This window comes from Gorilla gorilla, chromosome X, assembly GCF_029281585.2.
Source record: "Gorilla gorilla gorilla isolate KB3781 chromosome X, NHGRI_mGorGor1-v2.1_pri, whole genome shotgun sequence".
Taxonomy (NCBI): domain Eukaryota; kingdom Metazoa; phylum Chordata; class Mammalia; order Primates; family Hominidae; genus Gorilla; species Gorilla gorilla.
This window is the reverse complement of record NC_073247.2, coordinates 95608189-95627900: the sequence shown is the minus strand read 5'-3', so window position 1 is coordinate 95627900 and position 19712 is coordinate 95608189. Positions and strand designations below refer to the sequence as shown.

General features: G+C 36.3%; 1 protein-coding gene across 2 annotated transcripts in view; it reads right to left on the bottom strand.

Annotated features, from left to right (window-relative positions):
- Positions 1–19132, bottom strand: part of CYLC1 (cylicin 1) — a 53777-nt gene extending 34645 nt beyond the window's left edge. Inside the window, exons 1-2 of one of the 2 annotated variants that reach the window (XM_019019030.4) lie at positions 19075–19132; positions 9125–9178 (exon numbers count right to left, since the gene is read on the bottom strand). In XM_019019030.4, the coding sequence (XP_018874575.3) occupies positions 9125–9178; positions 19075–19088 (68 nt within the window). In that variant the 5' untranslated portion in view covers positions 19089–19132. The remainder of the gene's footprint in view (positions 1–9124; positions 9179–19074) is intronic. The other variant, XM_019019031.3, reaches the window with a different exon arrangement.
- Between the last annotated feature and the right edge of the window lie 580 nt (positions 19133–19712).

Sequence of the window (19712 nt, the reverse complement as noted above, 5' to 3'; positions counted from 1 at the left end):
AGGCAACCTACAGAATGGGAGAAAGTTTTTGCAATCTACTCATCTGACAAAGGGCTAATATCCAGAATCTCCAATGACACAAACAAATTTACAAGAAAAAAACAAACAATCCCATCAAAAAGTGGGTGAAGGATATGAACAGACACTTCTCAAAAGAAGACATTTATGTAGCCAACAGACACATGAAAAAATGTTCATCATCACTGGCCATCAGAGAAATGCAAATCAAAACGACAATGAGATATCATCTCACACCAGCTAGAATGGTGATCATTAAAAAGTCAGGAAACAACAGGTGCTGGAGAGGATGTGGAGAAATAGGATCACTTTTACACTGTTGGTGGGACTGTAAACTAGTTCAACCATTGTGGAAAACAGTGTGGTGGTTCCTCAAGGATCTAGAACTAGAAATACCGTTTGACCCAGCCATCCCATTACTGGGTATATACCCAAAGGATTATAAATCATGCTGCTATAAAGACACATGCACATGTATGTTTATTGTGGCACTATTCACAATAGCAAAGACTTGGACCCAACCCAAATGTCCATCAATGATAGACTGGATTAAGAAAATGTGGCACATATACACCATGGAATACTATGCAGCCATAAAAAATGATGAGTTAATGTCCTTTGTAGGGACAAGGATGAAGCTGGAAACCATCATTCTCAGCAAACTACTGCAAGGACAAAAAAGCAAACACCACATGTTCTCACACATAGGTGGGAACTGAACATTGAGAACACTTGGACACAGGAAGGGGAACATCACACACTGGGGCCTGTCGTGGGGTGGGGGAAGGGGGGAGGGATAGCATTAGCAGGTGCACCTAATGTAAATGACGAGTTAATGGGTGCAGCCCCCCAATATGGCACATGTATACATATGTAACAAACCTGCACATTGTGCACATGTACCCTAGAACTTAAAGTATAATTATAAAAAAATAAAAAAAGAAAACCCCATTGTCTCAGCCCAAAATCTCCTTAAGCTGATAAGCAACTTCAACAAAGTTTCAGGATAGAAAATTATTGTGAAAAAATCAAAAGCATTTATATACACCAATAACAGACAAACAGAGAGCCAAATCATGACTGAACTTCCATTCACACTGCTACAAAGAGAATAAAATACCTAGGAATACAACTTACAAGGGTTGTGAAGTACCTCTTCAAGGAGAACTACAAACCACTGCCCAAGGAAATAAGAGAGGACAGAAGTAAATGGAAAAACTTTCCATGCTCATGGATAGGAAGAATCAATATCATGAAAGTTATTTATAGATTCAATGCTATCCCCATCAAGCAACCATCAACCTTCTTCACAGAATTAGAGAAAACGACTTTAAATTTCATATGGAACCAACAAAGAGCCCATATAGCTAAGAAAATCCTAAGCAAAAATAATAAAGCTGGAGGCTTCACATTATCTGCCTTCAAACTATACTACAGGGCTACAATGACCAAAACAGATGGCACTGGTACCAAAACTGATATATAGACCAACGGAACAGAAGAGAGGCCTCAGAAATTACACTACACATCTACAGCCATCTGATCTTTGACAAACCTGACAAAAACAAGCAATGGGGAAAGGATTCCCTATTTAATAAATAGTGTTGGGAAAACTGGCTAGCCATATGCAGAAAACTGAAACTGGACCCCTTCCTTACACCTAATACAAAAATTAACTCAAGATGGATTAAAGACTTAAACGTGAAACCTAAAACCATAAAAAAAAAAAAACCCCTAGAAGAAAACCTAGGTTATACCATTCAGGACACAAGCATGAGCAAAGACTTCATGACTAAAACACCAAAAGCTATGGCAACAGAAGCCAAAATTGACAGATAAGATCTAATTAAACTAAAGAGCTTCTTCACTATAAAAGAAACTATCATCAGAGTGAACAGGCAACCTACAGAATGGGAGAAAGTTTTTGCAATCTATCCATCTGACAAAGGGCTAATATCTAGAATCTACAAAGAACTGAAACAAATTTCCAAAAATAAACAAAAAATAAAAAACAAAAAACAAACAACCCCATCAAAAAGTAGGTGAAGGATATGAACAGATACTTCTCAAAGGAAGACATCTATACGGCCAACAAACATACAAAAAAAGCTCATCATTACTGTTCATTAGAGAAATACAAATCAAAACCTCAATGAGATACCAACTCACACCACTTAGAATGGCGATCATCAAAAAGTTAGGAAACAACTGATGCTGGACAGGACGTGGATAAATAGGATCACTTTTACACTGTTGGTGGGAGTGTAAATTAGTTCAACCATTGTGGAAGACAGTGTGGCGATTCCTCAAGATCTAGAATTAGAAGTACCGTTTGACCTAGCAATCCCATTACTGAGTATATACCCAAAGGATTAAAAATCATTTTACTATAAAGACACATGCACATGTATGTTTATTGTGGAACTATTCACAATAGCAAAGACTTGGAACCAACCCAAATGCCCATCAATGATAGAGTGGATAAAAAAAAATGTGGCACATATACACCATGGAACACTATGCAGCTGTAAAAAAGAATGAGTTCATGTTCTTTGCAGGGACATGGATGAAGCTGGAAACCATCATTCTCAGCAAACTAACACAAGAACAGAAAACCAAACACTGCACTTGCTCACTCATAAGTGGGAGTTCAACAATGAGAACACATGGACCAGGGAGGGGAATGCCACACACCAGGGCCTGTCAGGGGGTGTGGGGCTAGGGGAGGGATAGCATTACGAGAAATACCTAATGTAGATGACGGGTTGATGGATGCAGCTAACCACCATGGCACGTGAATACCTATGTAACAAACCTGCACATTCTGCACATGTGCCCCAGAACTTAAAGTATAATTTAAAAAAATATAATTTGACTTCCTCTCTTTCTATTTGAATATGCTTTATTTTTCTCTCTTTTCTTATTGTCCTGGGCAGATATTCCATTGCTTTGTTGAATAGAAGTTGTGAGAGAGGCTATCCTTTTCTTGTGCCAATTTTGAAGGAGAATGCTTCCAGCTTTTGCCCATTCAGTATGATATTGGCTGTGGGTTTGTCATGTATGGCTCTTATTATTTTGAGGTAAGTTTATTCAATTCCTAATTTATTGAGAGTCTTTAACATGAAGAAATGTTGATTTATATCAAAGGCCTTTTCTGCATCTATTGAGGTAATTATGTGTTTTTTGCCTTTAGTACTGTTTATGTGATGAATTACATTCATTGATTTGTGTAGGGGAACCAGTGTTGCATCCTAGAGATGAAGCCGACTTGATCGTGGTGGATAAGTTTTTTGATGTGCTGCTGGATTTGGTTTGCCAGTATTTTATTGAGAATTTTTGCAATGATGTTCCTCAGGGATATTGGCCTGAAGTTTTTTCTTTTTTTTTTTTTATCTCTGCCAGGTTTTGGTATCAGGATGATGCTGGTCTCCTGAAATGATTGAAGGAGGAGTCCCTCTTTTTCAATTGTTTGAAATATTTTCAGTAGAAATGTTATCAGCTCCTCTTTGTACCTCTGGTAGAATTCAGCTGTGAATCCATCGATCCTTGGCTTTTTTTGGCTGGTAGGCTATTTATTACTGCCTCAATTTCAGAAATAATTATTGGTCAATTCAGGGATTCAACTTCTTTTTGTTTCAGTCTTGGGAATGTATATGTCCAGGAATTTATCCATTTCTTCTAGATTTTGTAGCTCATTTTGCATAGAGGTGCTTATACTATTCTCTAATGGTCATCTGTGTTTCTGTGAGGTCTGTGGTGATATGTCCCTTATCATTTCTGATTGTGTCTATTTTATTATTCTCTGTTTTCTTCTTTATTAGTCTAGCTAGCAGTTGATCTATTTTATTATTACTATTATTTAAAAAAAAGAGCTCCTGGATTTCTTGATTTTTTGAAGGGCTTTTTTTTGTGTGTCTCTATCTCCTTCAGTTCTACTCTGATCTTGGTTATTTCTTGTCTTCTGCTAGCTTTGGGGTTTGTTTGCTCTTGGTTCTCTAGTTATTTTAGTTGTGATGTTAGGGTGTTTATTTGAGATGTTTCCAGCTTTTTGATGTGGGCATTAAGTGCTATAAGTACCCCTCTTAACCCTGCTTTACCTGTGTCCCAGAGATTCTAGTACATTGTCTCTGATCTCATTGGTTTCAAGTAACTTCTTGATTTCTGCCTTAATTTTATTATTTACCCAGTAGTCATTCAGGAGCAGGTTGTTCAATTTCCATGTAGTTGTGTAGTTTTGAGTGAGTTTCTTAATCTTTAGTTCTAATTTGATTACACTGTCGTCTGACGGACTGTTTGTCATGTTTTCAGTTCTTTTGCATTTGCTGAGGAGTATTTCACTTCCAAATATTTGATAGATTTTAGAGTAAGTGCCATATGGAACAGAGATAAATGTATATTCTGTTGGTTTTGGATGGGGGGTTCTGTAGATATCTACCAGGTCAACTTGATCCAGAGTTGAGTTCAAGTCCTGAATATCTTTGTTAATTTTCTGTCTTGATGATCTGTCTAATATTAACAGTGAGTGTTAATGTCTCCCACTTTTATTGTTTGGGAGTCCAAGTTTCTTTTTAAGTCTCTAAGCACTTTTTTTAATTTGAGTGCTCCTGTATTGGGTGTATACACATATTTAGAATAGTTAGCTCTTTTTGTTTAATTGGATCCTTATGTAACGACTTTTCTGATCTTTGCTGAGTTAAAGGCTATTATGTCAGAAACTAAGACAGCAACATCTACTATTTTTCTGCTTTCCATTTGCTTGGTAGATTTTCCTCCATCCCTTTTGTTGAGCATATGTGTATCTTTGCATGTGAGCTGGTTCTCTTGAAAACAACACCAATGATTCTTGACTCTATCCAACTTGCTATTTTGTGTTTTTTTCATTGGGACATTTAGCCCATTTACATTTAAGGTTAATATTGTCATGTGTGTATTATATCCTGTAATCATAATGCTAGCTGGTTACTTTGCAGACTTGTTGAGGTAGTTGCTTCATAGTGTTATTGGTCTGTGTACTTCAGGGTGTTTTTGTAGTGGCTGGTAACACTTTTTCCTTCCCATATTTAGTGCTTCTCTTAGGAGCTCTTGCAAGGCAGGCCTGGTGGTGACGAATTCCCACAGTATTTGCTTCTCTGTAAAAGATTTTATTTCTCTTTTGCTCATGAAGCTTCATTTGGCCAGATATGGTATTCAGGGTTTAAAGTTTTTCTTTAAGAATGGTGAATATTGGCCCCAATCTTTTCTGGCTTGTAGCATTTCTGCTGAGAGTTCTGCTGTCATTCTGATGGGCTTCCCTTTGTAGGTGACCTGACCTTTCTCTCTGGCTGCCCTTAACATTTATTTCTTCATTTTAACCTTGGAGAATCTGATAACTGTGTCTTGGGGTTGGTCTTTTCATAAAGTATCTTACTGGGGTTCTCTGGATTTCCTGAATTTGAATTTTGGCATGCCTTGTTAAGCTGGGGAAGTTTTTCTGGATGAGATCCTGAAGTATTTTATCCAGCTTGGTTTCAATCTCCCTGTCTTCTTTAGGTACCCCAATCAGTCTCAGGTTTGGTCTTTTTCCATAATCCCATAATTCCCAGAGGTTTTGTTTGTTCCTTTCATTCTTTTTTTCTTTAAATCTTGTCTGTCTGTCTGCCTTATTTCAGCAAGATAGCCTTGAATTTCTAAAATTCTTTTCTCCATTTTGTCTGTCTGGCTATTGATATTTATGGTTGCCTTGTGAAGTTCTCATGTTGTGTTTTTCAGCTTTATTAGGTCATTTATATTTCTCTCTAAACTAGTTATTCAGGTTGACAGCTCTTGTAATGTTTTATCATGGTTCTTAGCTTCTTTGCATTGAGCTAGACCATGCTCTTTTAGCTCAGTGAAGTTTGCTGTTACCCACATTCTGAAGCCTACTTCTGTCAGTTCATCCATCTCAGCCTCAGCCCAGTTCTATGACTTTGCTGACGAGGTGTTGTAATCATTTGGAGGAGAAAAGGTACTCTGGATTTTTGAGGTTTCAGTTTTTTATTTATTCTTCTTTTATTAAAGTTTTAGGGTACATGTGCACATTGTGCAGGTTAGTTACATACGTATACATGTGCCATGCTGGTGCGCTGCACCCACCAACTCGTCATCTAGCATTAGGTATATCTCTTATTTATTCTTTTTTATCTTCTTGAGTTTATCTAGTTTCAGTCTTTGAGGATGCTGATGTTTGGATAGGGTTTTTGTGGGGACATTTTTGTTCATGCTGTTGTTGTTAATTACTGTTATTTTTCTTTTAACAGTCAGGCTTCTCTTCTGTAGGGCTGCTGTGGTTTGCTGGGGGTCCACTCCAGGTCCTATTGGCCTGGGCCTCTCCTGCCCCTCGAGGTGTCACCACTGGAGGCAGTAGAACAGCAAAGATGGCTGGCCTGCTACTTCTTCTGGGAGCTTCATCCCAGAGGGGAACTGGCCTGACACCAGAGGGAATGCTCCTGAATAAGGTGTCTGACGACCCGTTGTGGGGTCTCACACAGTCAGGAAGCATGGGATCAGAGACCCACTTAATACAGCACTCTGACTTCCACTTGGCAGAAAGGATGCCCTGCACTTGGGGGAATCCCACTCTTCTGGACTGTCTGAATTTCTCAGAGCTAGCAGGGGAAAAAGCTAAACCACTGATCGTAGAGACTGTGGCCACTGCTCCCCCCAAGGGATCTGCCCCAGGGGCATCACAGTTTTGTCCATAACTCCCTGTCTGGAGTTGCTGAGATTCCTGCAGGGAGGCCTTACCCAGTGAGGAGGAATGGGTCTGGGTCCAGCCAAAAGAGGCAGTCTGGCCATGATCTGTCACAGCCACTGTGCTGTGCTGTGGGAAATTTCTTCTGGTCTAAACCACTCAGTCTCCCTGGCACCAGCCAGGGGACTGGAGCTGCAGTGGTGGCTGCCACACCTCTGGCAAGGAGCTCAGTCATCCTAGGCAGCAGGCAGCCACAGTGATGGCTGTCACCCATCCTTCCAGGAGCTCAGTCGTCTTTAGGCAGTCTCCAGCCATGTGGCCTTTGAGAATCTGCACAGCTTTGTGCTTGGGATCCAAGGCCCTGGTGGCATGGGATCATGAGGGAATCTCCTGATCCTTGGGTTGCATAAATCTGTGGAAGAAGTGTGGTTTCCTGAGTGGGGTTGCACAGTCACTCACTACCTCCCTTGGGTGGATGGGAACTCCCCTTGCACCATGCAGCTCCCAGGTGGGCTGTCACTCCACTCTGCTTTTACACCCTCTCCATGGGTCCTGCCAACTGCCTAATCAGTCCCAATGAGAGAGAACCTGGATACCTTAGTTGCTGGTGCAGGATTCAGTCTCCATTTTTGTTCTTGGTGGGAGCCTTCAGTCGTAGCTGTTTCTAGGTGGCTACTTAGCCCCTCCCTGCTGTAATGCTCTTATTTTTTATCTTTGTTAGTTTGAAGTCTGTTTTATCTGAAATTATGGTTACAACCCCAGCTTTTTTTTGATTTTCATTTTTTTGGTTTATTTTCCTTCATCCCTTAATTTTGAGGCTATGGATGTCATTGCATGTAAGAAGGGTCTCTTAGAAACATCATACCATTGGGTCTTGCTTTTTTATATAGCTTTCTACTCTCTGTCTTTTAAATTGGGCATTTAGTCATTTACATTTAAAATTAGTATTGATATACGTGGATTTGATCCTGATATGGTGTTGTTAGCTGGTCATTATGTTGGCTTGTTTATGTGGTTGCTTTATAGTGTCACTGATCTGTGTATTTAAGTGTGTTTTTGTATTCATTGGTAATGTTTTCTTCTTTTCACATTTAGAGTTTTCTTAAAGAAAGATATTTTTAAACAAACAAAAATCATGATAATTTCATTGCAGGCAGAAAGCACTAAAAGAAATATTAATGAGATTTCTCCAGGCAGGAAAATATGACCTGAGATGATCCTCATTTAACACAAGATAAAATAAAGACCATCAAAAGAGCAAGTATAGAATATAAATATTATTTACAAATGATAGTAATAATAATCTACTAAGTTTGAGATACATAAGTGTATAATAATAGTGTAAGAATGTGGGTGGAATAAATTGAATTAAAGTGCAAGGTGCTTGGATTTTTGAGAACTGATGGAAATATTAATTCATACTAAACTATAAGATGTCAAAGATTAATGTAAACCCTGGAATAGTCACAAATTAATAATAAACGAATGTATAAATGATAATATGGGGAAAATGCAATTAAAAAATATAAAACTAAAAGTAGTACTATATAAACTCACCATTACAGTTGGAGCTTTAGCATACCTATCTTAATAACTAATCAAACAAAAATAAAATATTTCAGTGGAGATATAGAAAACTTGAATAACGAAATTTGACATCCTATAAAAACACTACACCAAACAATTGCATAAAACATTATTTTTTTCAAATTCACATAGAACATTTAACAAAAGTGACCATATACTGGGCCATGAAGCAAGTCACAAGTATCAATGTATTGAGTTTATATGGCATATAATTGTGGACCTGCCCCAGTAAAACCGGGCACCATGCAGGACCCCATGGCCCTAGGCTCCAGACTGTCCTGGTGGACTCATTCTCCAGGCTTGCCCCCACCGCAGATGAGGCTGAAACCTGCAGACTCAAGGCTAGCACCCATGGATTGAGCGGCTAGGCCTATCTCAGTGCCAGACTAGCCCCCAGAGCTCTGGCTTGCTCCATAGACTCAGATTCCAGGCCTGCTCAAAGCTCCAGTCCTGCCCTACTGACAGGCTGGCTCCCACAGCTCTAGTTGCCAGGCTGGCACTTGAAGACCCCAAGTCCAGACATCCCCCACAGACTTAGGCATCAAACTGCCCACAGAAGACTGCCAACATAGACCAAAACTTCAAGCCTGCCCCAGCCCTAAGATTGGCCCTCACAGTCCTAAAATACGGGCTGGTACTTGCAAACCCAAGCTCCACACCAGCCCCCATATCCTCAGGCTCCTGGTGGGCACCCACGGACCCAACCTCCAGGTTGGCCCCAATACAGAGGCTTAAGACCTGCTCAGTACCAGGCTTAGTCTTAATAATTAAAAGTCTTAATAATTAAAGTTTTAATAATTAATAACTTACCAACACAGTGAACGCCAGGTCCAAATGTCTTCATTGATCATTTCTTCCAAATTCCTAAAAAAATTGTTTACAAACTCATTCAGAGAATAGAAAAGGAGGAAACGTTTATGATTTTGTTATGAAGAGAGCATAACATAGATACCAACAGCTGATAAATTCTTTAATACAAAGTGGAATTATACGCCTACATCTTTCATAAAAGTTTATGCCAAAATTCTTTTTTCTTAATTTTTTCGAGACAGGTTATCTTTCTGTCACCCAGGCTGGAGTACAGTGGCAAGATCATTGCTCACTGCAACTCCTTTAACTCATGGGGTCAAGTGATCCTCCTGTCTTACTCTCCCAAGTAGCTAGGAGTACAGGTGTACACTTCAGTACCTGGCTGATTTTTATTTATTTATTTATTTTTTGTAGAGACAGGGTCTGACTATGTTGTCTAGGCTGCTCTCAAATTCTTGGCCTCAAGCAATCCTCCTACCTTGTCCTCCCAAGGCCCTGGGATTACTAGCATGAGCCACTGTGTCAAGCTGATGCCAAAATCATTAAATATTTTTGGAAAATTTAATACATAGAAAGGATATTATATCATGACAAAGTGGAGATTATTTCAGGTTGGTTTAACATATGAAATTGACTACATTAAGACAGTAAAGAAGAAAAAAACTATATGATAATCTCAACATGTAGAAAAAATTTGATAATATCTAACACTATAATAAATTTTTAGCAAAAAGAAGAAAAAAATTATATGATCATCTCAACATGTAGAAAAAATATTTGATAATATCTAACACTTATTTATGATAAATCTTTAGAAAACAAGGAATAGACAAGAACTACCTTAATCTAATAAAGGAAACCTACAGAAAACCTACAACAAATGTATTACTCTATAGTGAAAAGTTGGAAAGTTTTCCCTGATCTCAGAAACAAGAAAACGATGTTCACTAGTATAATTTTAATTTAACATGGTAATGGAAATTTTAGTGTGATAAGAAGAAAGATAAGGCAAGTAAAAATAAGTTAAAATCATAAGAAGAGAAAAAGAAGAAATAAAACTGTCATTGTTTAAAGGGAGCATGACTGTTTACATAGAACATTCAAAATATTTATAGGGGCACTATTAAAATTAATGAGTGAATTTAGTAAGATTATTAGAGACAAAGATAAAATGTAGTAATAGCCATTCTGACTGGTGTGAGATTGTATCTCATTGTGGCTTTGATTTGCATTTCTCCATTGATCAGTGATGTTGAGCTTTTGGCTATTACTAAAAATTCAGAAAATAACAGATGCTGGCAAGGTTGTGGAGAAAAAGCAATGCTTAAACACTGTTGGCGGGAGTATAAATTAGTTCAACCATTGTGAAAGAAAATGTGGCAATTCCTTAAAGACCCAGAGAAAGAAATACAATTTGAGCCAGCAATCGCATTACTGGGTATATACCCAAAGGAATATAAATCATTCTATTATAAAGATAAATGGACGCTTATGTTTGTTGCAACACTACTCACAATAGCAAAGACATGAAATGAACCCAAATGCCCATCAACGGTAGACTGCATTAAAAAAATGTGGTACATATCCACTATGGAGTACTATGCAGCCATAAAAATGAATGAGATCATGTCCTTTGCAGGGCTATGAATGGAGTTGGAAGCTATTATCCTCAGCATACTAGAGCAGGAACAGAAAACCAAACACCACCATGATCTTACTTATGAATGGGAGCTGAATGATGAGAACACATGGACACATAGAGTGGAGCAACACACATTGGGGTCTATCAGAGGGTGGAGGGTGGGAGGAAGGAGAGGATCATAAAAAATAACTAATGGGTACCAGGCTTAATACCTGAGTGATTAAATAATCTGTACAGTGAACCCCCATGACACAAGTTTACCTATATACCAAATGTGCACATGTACTCCTGAGCTTTAAAATTTAACAAAAAGATAAACTATAATTACCTTTCTATATACCAGTGAAAAAACATTTAGAAAATATTTTAATAATACCATTTATGAAATCAAATAAAAAATAGCAAATACCCAGAAATAAATATAAAAATATATATGTATAATAGCTTTATACTGAACAGTAGAAACTAATGTTAAGATAAAATTTTAAAAAATACACAAATAGAAATACATACCATGTTAGAGTGTGAAAGGCTCAGTAATACAAAAAGTAGCAATTATTTTCAAATTCAAGTATTAATTCAATGCAATCCCAATAATTTTTAAATGATTTTGTGATTACTGTCTAGTGATTCTACCTTTTATATGGAAATAAAGGATTCAAGAATATACAAGACAATTTGGAAGTAAAATAACGTGAAAGATATATAATGCCACATATTAATATACCAAGTTATTTTAAAGTGACAGTAATTAAGATAATGGAATATAGATACAAAGACAAATAACTAATGATGTGGAATAGAAAGCAAAATAAGAGACCTATATAGATAAAGTCACACAAATTATACCAAAGTTTTCATGCACTGGGGAAACATGGTGTTTTCAATAAATGATTTTAATCAATTAAGTATCTACAAGGGGAAAAGTGTGATTCTTGACCACCATTTCACAATAAGTACCATAATCAGTCTCAGATAGACTGAAGACCTAAAGCTGAACTGTAAAATAATAAAACTTCTAGGAGGTAACAGAGGAGAATATCTTAATGATAGTAGAGTAGACACATATTTATTAAACTGGGCATAAAATCTATAACCATAATGAAATATAGTGATATATTGAGCTCCTGTTATCTAGTTATTACAAACTGTACCAGTTTTTCCTCCTCTAATAATGGAAATAGAAAATAAATAACTAAATAGAAGAAAATACACATTTCTTTGAACATCATGACAAAGATTCTTTAGAGAAATAGCATGGTTATGACAACAATATGAATAATAGGTAATATTTTCATTGTGCTTTTATAGTGTTTCAGTGTTCATAATAAACTTTCAAATATGCATTTTTTAATATAGTTGAATAATTATATTTGCTTGATTTGATCTGGAGTGAAATCCTGCTCTTAAAATATTTTATTCCTTTTCAGTTTATGCACTCTCTACTTCAAATCTACTATTTATAAACATAAGTTTCTTCTTGTCCTATCGTTTTTGCACCATTTATATTTAATTCATCATTTTTCTTTAAACTTTATTTCCTGATAATCAAATGAATTTAATCCTCAAACTTAGACAAGAAATTATGCTGTAGTTTTCTCTAAATTTTTCATTCAACAATTAAACATTAAGTATTGTTGAAGGCTGAATAATAAAAAAAATCCATATTTTAATTTCTAGGACCTTTGCATGTTATCTTATATGACAAAAGGGACTTTGCATAAGTGGTTCAGTTGAGAATCTTGATACTGGAAGGTTATTCTGGATTGCTCAAGAGGGCACAAAATGTAATCACCAAAATTATTACAAGAGGAAGGAAAGAGGGTCAGAGGAGGAGAAGGCAAAGTGATTACGAAAGCAGAGACTGGAGTGGTGCACTCTGAAGGAGGAAGAATGGGGGCTAGTCAAAAATTATGAGCAGCCACTGAAAGTTAAAAATGGCAAAGAAATAGATTTTCCCCTCAGAGTTTAGAAGAAACCAGCCTTGCTAACACCTTGATTTTAGCCCAGTGAAATAGATTTTAGATTTTTGACCTCCAGAACTGTAAAACTATGTTGTTTAGCCTACTATGTTTGTGACAATTTTCCACAACAATAGAAAATTAATACAAATGTTGGTACCAGGAGTGGTCGTTGCTGTAACATATATTTAAAGATGTAGAAATGGTTTTGGAACTGGGCATTGGGAAGAGGTTAAAATAATTTTGAGGAGTGTGATAGAAAAAGCCTTGATTGCCTTGAATAAAACTGCTAGAAAATATGGTTGTTGAAGACTTTGTTGGTCAGAACTCAGAGAAAGTGAGGAACATTGTAGAAGAAAGCCTAAATCATCTTTGAGAATACGTAAATCATCATAAAAAGACTTGATGAAATATGGATTTTAAAGACGTTGCTGGTAAGAATTCAGGAGGTAGTGAAAAACATGTTATCGAAGACTGGGGGAAAGATAATTCCAGCTGTATAGTGGCAGAAACAGCTGAACTGTGTTCTACAGTTATGTGAAGAACATAACTTGAGTAATGAACTTGGATATTCAGTTGAGGAGATTTTCAAGGAAAGCATTGAATGTATAATGCAGTTTCTTCTTGCTGCCTATAGCAAAATAAGAAGGAAAATAAATATAATTAAGGAAAGAATTGCTATGCAAACAATCACCAGGACTTAATTATTTAGGAAATTCTCACTTTATGCAGATTTTAAAAGATGATAAATTAAGGTTCACTGTCAGGGAAGTGTTCTCCAGAGAGAATGCTGAGTGGGGCTGGACAATATTTTGCTAGTGCTGGAAGATAAAGCATGTGACTTATGGATCTGATCAACCATCTCAGCAAAAGCCAGGAATATAGACTAAATATATAAAATATTTTCCGTATAAACATCTGTGGAGGAACCTTTTTTTTAATGGCTGGAATCCTCATAATATACACAAGAGAAGCATAAGTTTCTGAGAATGTTATACCAGCAGAAACACTGAGAGTTTGGGATGAAAATGGACAGAGAGAGGAAGGATGAAAGAATTAAATGGACAAATCTATACAGGCAGGAATCAGGCTGGCAGAGTGACACAGCTGCAAACATGTGCTATACTTTAAGAAAAATGATGGCTAACTCTGAGGATAGAGCTGAAAGCCCAGGGGTGGAGCCATGGGCAAGGTAGTGGAATCTCAAGCCACAGTAGATTATTCACAGACATTGATATCTAACAGAGTTTACTCAGTTTGACTTAGAAATTGCTTGAGGCCAATGATTCCATTTTTCTTTTATTTTCCCATTTTATAGAGTTAAAATGTCTATGTTATTCTATCCATGTTCAATCATTGTATTTTTGGAGCAGAAAATGTGTTTTTTAATTTTACAGTTCTACAGATATAGGGTAATTTCACCCCAGGATGGAACACATACAGAATCTCACTATACCTGATTTAGATGATTTACACTATAGCAACTGGGACTTTAGAGCTGATGATATTTGGATATGATATTGGACTTGAGTTAATACCGAAATGAGGTGATAGTTTTGTAGATGTTAATTTAGTTTTGAGTGACTGTATTTGCATGTGGGATAGACATGAATATTTGGGGTTCAAGACAGACTGTGGTAGGCTGAATAACATACCCTAAAGATACAATTTTCTAATCCCGGGAAGTTTTGAATCTTACCGTACATGGCAAACGACAATTTGCAGGTGCGATTAAAATCTTAGATTATCCAGGTGGGTCCTAAGTGTTATTACAATCGTGCATATAAGAAATAGGTAAAAGAAGATTTGATTACAGAAGAAATGCAATATGACAACATTGCAGAAATTAGAATGATGCAGTCAAAAACCAAGACATGCTAGCAGCCACAAGAAGCTAAAAAAGGCAAGGAATACAATAGCTTCTGATGTCTTCAGAAAGAATCAGCCCTTCTAATAACTTGATTTTAGCTCTGAATGACTCATTTTGTACTTATGTCTTCCAGAAATGTAAGAGGTTAAATTTCTATCATTTGAATCCACAAAGTATGTGGTAATTTGTTACAGAGGCAATATGAAACTAATCAAGGTAACATGCACAGAGGTTTTTGCAATAATCTAAATAAGAGATCAAAATGGTTTAGAGTTGGTGGCAGAACTGATGTTGAGACTAAATTCTAGATATATTTTAAAGGTAAGCCCTATAGGATTTGGTGATGTACTGGATGTTCACTGCTAGAGAAAGAGGGCAATCGAGGATGATGCCAAAGGTATGTTGGTGCGTGTGTGTGTGTGTGTGTGTGCATGTTTATGTTTGCTTAAACAACTGAGTGAATAGTAGTGCCAATTTCTGAGATGCAGAATACTTATGGATGAGCAGGTTTAGAAGGGGTATAAAACAAGAATTTTGTTTTGCACATATTGAGATATCTATTACACATCAAAGTGGAATTGTCAATAAATTAGTTGTACATATAAATCTGAAAATTAGAGGTGTGGTCTGGAACAGAGATATAAATTTAGAATTCATCAGCATTTAGATGGCATATAAAATCATTGGACTGGATGATATTGTATACTAAATGTGTGCAGATAAGGAAAAAAGAGGTCCAAGATCTAAGTTTTTGGGCTATTCAACATTTAAAGATTGAAGAGGTAAAGAGAAACCAGCAACAGAAGCTGAGAAGGAATAGATAATATGATAGAAGGGAAACCAAGAAAGCAGAGTGACATGATAACCAAGAGAAGAATATTTCATGAAGGGGCTCAGTTGTATCAAGTGCTGCTAGTGGAATTGTAAATGTGAAAGCCATTCCATGGAATGGTAACGACAAAAATCTGAAATAAGTTTGGGAGAGAAAAGAAACTAGCAATAGTGATTATCTCCAGTAATGGGTCTGGGAATCTAGTATAGGAGAATGAATTTTGCCAACTCTCCTTTTGTTCTTTTTGAATTATCCGCCATATATATGCATTCAATTTTTTCAATTAAAATCTAGTTTAAAAAGAGATTGTTAATTGGAGAAAAGGAAGTACAGATAATATGAATAATTCTTTTGGGAAGTTTTTCTATATAAAGCTGACAGAAAATGGGGTGGGAGCTGGAAGAGGCTGTGAAGGAAAAGGGATTTTTTAAGTGGAAAAGGGATTTTTAAGTGGTAGGAGTTACTACTTTTTTTGAACACAATCTACAAAGAGTTAAGAAAAAATGATGATATGGAAGAATATGAGTTAACAAAAAAGCTATATGCATAAATAGTGAACAAAATCCAATCCTGTGTTATGAGTCGAATTATGTCCCCCAAATTTATATTTAAGTTCTAACATCTGGTACTTGTGAATATTACTTTATTTGGAATTGGATCTTTGCAGATGTAATCAAATAAAGATGAGATCATACTGAATTAAGTTGTGCCCTAATCTAAGTGACTAGTGTTCTTATAAGAAAAGGAAATCTTTTTCTTATAAGAACAAAGGGAGAAACAGACATAGACAAAACGTGGATGCCATGTGATGATGAAGGCAGATATTGGTGTAATGCATCTACAAGCCGCACAATACCAGGAACTGTCAGACTAGGAGAGAGAGGCACGGAACAGAGTCTCCCTTAGAACCTCTGGAGTAAACCAATCCTGCTGACACCTTGATTTTGGACTTGTAGTCTCCAGAATTGTGAGACAATATATGATGGTTTTAGCCAATCAGTTTCTGGTAGTTTCTTACAGTAGCCTTAGGAAACTAGCATGCCCAGTTAGAGGAGTTAAATGCAGCAAGAAGAAAGCATCTGCTCTAACAGGACTGAAGGTGTGGTGTTGGGGTAAAGATGATTGCAGACTATTATATTTTCTGGTGGAGAAATGTAATTGCCAGGTAGCATTAATGGCCCACTTGAAGTTTGTCATTTTATATTCAAATTGAAGATAATCATTATGGTTACACATTTTTTTTCTCATGCTCATTTATCTTGCAAAGGTGTGTGGCATGATTAGAGGTTTAAATTTATTAAAAATTAGTGTTTTTTTCAGCAAAGATGTCAAAAAAGAGAGTGGGATAAAGGGAACTGAGGATGTATGCAAGGAAGTATTTGTGCTAATTCACCATGAGCCTGTAAAAATCTAAGATAGGTAAGGATTTACGGTGGGCAACAGAAGAAAAGCCACAGAAAGGTCATTAGCAAGGAACAGGGAAAAGGTAGTAGAATCAATGATCAGTCTTAGAGGTAGAATTGTTGGAATGGGGTTATTAGAGGTACCTGACGTATCAGTTGGAGAGTGAAATGTTTGAATTTGAGATTTTGGAGGGATATGTGCAGTAGTAAACCACTAAAGTAGGATGTAAGACAAAATAACTGGAGAAGAGAAAGTCAAATAATTAAAATGTTAGATATGAGATTGATCACCTAATAGTAAAATTACTAGGAATTAAGACAAAGGTACTCTTGGAGAAAGTGATAGCCAGACAGAAAATCATCACAAAATGAAGTAGAGTACTAGGAGTCAGGTGATGAATACAAGGAAAGGTCACAGGTGATATAAGTTGATGACATGAGATTCAAAGTTGGCTATTTTTGGAAGTAAGAAAGGAGAATGACCTGGAAATAGCATTGAGGAATAAAGCAGACTTTATTGCATTTTTGGGTTCAGTGGTAGGAGAGGATGTAGGAAGGAAAACATCACCCCCTCTTGAAGGCTGCAGGAAAAGCAATGAATTTGAGAGAGAGTTGGGTTTCAGATACAGCAAGAGGACAGAGTTATCATTCAGATTGGAGTCAGAAGAGGACATAGAGGGTGTTGCTGATGACAGTGAGTTTCAAAGAGATAATGCCTAATGGTGACATAAACCTAAGGTCTTTGTGATCTAAGAGGGAAGATCAGATGTAGGCAGCATCAAATTAGAAATGTCTTTGTAAAAGCGCTAGTGATTTGAGACGCTCACTTTGGGGAGCTCAATTTTAATTTCTAGATCAAATCACTCTTTTTCTTTTCTTTTCTTTTCTTTTTTTTTGAGACGGAGTCTCGCTCTGTCGCCCAGGCTGGAGTGCAGTGGCGCGATCTCTGCTCACTGCAAGCTCCGCCCCCCAGGTTCATGCCATTCTCCTGCCTCAGCCTCCCGAGTAGCTGGGACTACAGGCGCCTGCCACCACGCCCGGCTGATTTTTTTTTTTTTTTTTTGTATTTTTAGTAGAGACGGGGTTTCACCGTGTTCGCCAGGATGGTCTCGATCTCCTGACTTCGTGATCCACCCCCCTCGGCCTCCCAAAGTGCTGGGATTACAGGCGTGAGCCACAGTGCCCGGCCTACTCTTTTTCTTTCTTTCAAACTTATTGAATTTTCATTTTCTAAAAGTAATATCCACTAATAGAAAAAAATATGAACATTACAGACATGTATCATTTAAAGCGGGAAAATGTCTGCAATTCCTTTCTAGGGAATAATTCTCCAAAATTTGAATTTCTGAGTGAAATATTTTCTAAATTTTCTTTTTATTTCGAATTTGTGCACTTTTTAAAGTTTCCTGGCAATTAAGATTTTTTCCTATAAATTGCCTGGTCATATACCCATATTTTTATTCCACATTAATTGAATTTTTTTCATAGACTTTACAAGTGTTTTTTATTAGGTTGTACCATGAGAAATTTCCATTTTTGTAGGTCAAAATAGTTTAATATAAGCTATCTCATATAGTTCAATTTAATATATATGGGATATTATCTGGTAGGTGTAAGTTAGCATGGCTTACATTATCTTAATTTTTAAACTACTTTCAGAAATATTCTTTAAGAGGAAATTGACTTTTAAAATAAAAAACAACACTACAGCAACTAAAGCCTTCAGAAAACTGTTTAATTCCATATGAATAATACTTTATCTTCTACTTAATGAAGTATTTAAAAAATAAACTTACTACACTTTCTTGGACATAATAATGTATTTATCAGAAAAATAGAACGGTCTAATTTTGCCTACACATACAATTAAGTTTACCAAACTAGCATACAAAGTCTTACTACATTGTATCCTGCTTTACATTTTAAAGTGCTTTCACATAAGTTTATTCTTTCCATGAGTCCTAAAACAAGATGTAGTTATAAGAAACTGAGACTCAGAGAGATCAAACAGTCAAGATTCGCAGGTATTTTGTAAACAAGACTGCACTAGTGAAATTTCAAAGCAAAACATCTAAGATATTATTGAAAATTTCATATCTCTGTTTAAAATGCAAATTCTAATTTATAAATAAAACGACTATGAAAGAAACATTCTTTACAGTTAAACATATACATTTGTAACTAAATTGAGCATATTGGCTATTTAAAATACTAAAAAAATATTAAAAAGAGGACTTAAAACCTTGGAAGAGACATTTCCCCTGCCTGTACGTTGCCTGGACTTGAGCATAGTAAGTTGAAACTGGTAATGTTGAGTGATGACATCATAAAGGGATTGTAAATAAAAGAAATTTAAAGGGGACAGAGTAGTCATATTTTAAAGTGCACAGGTGTTTTTGAAACCTATTTTTAAATTGTGGATGTGTTCACACTCCACTTTTTAAAACTTGAACTGAAATAGTCAGTATTCATTAATTGAATCTACCTGTTTGGTTTATTAAATATTTAATTATTTCATATCAGCCTATTTTAACACTAACTTTGAATGTGCATGTGTGCACAAAGATGTGTTTATGTGTGTATATTTGTGTGTGTAAGAGATATATGTGCTGAAAGGAAAATAGAAGAATATAAATTTTCCTCTAAAAAGAGCAGTGGTAGCTTACTACATTTTCTTCACTTTTAGGCTTTTCTCCTCTACAACCTTTTTGTACATTTATAGTGGTATTTCCATAAAATAACTTGAAGATGTCTTATTCTTGGATATGTAAATTCAGCAAAAGTAAACTATCTATTAAACTACTATTGACAAACCTGAAAAAAACTTTTCACCCAAAGCTTAAAACAACTCTTATTATGCACAGAGTTGTGTTAGAACAA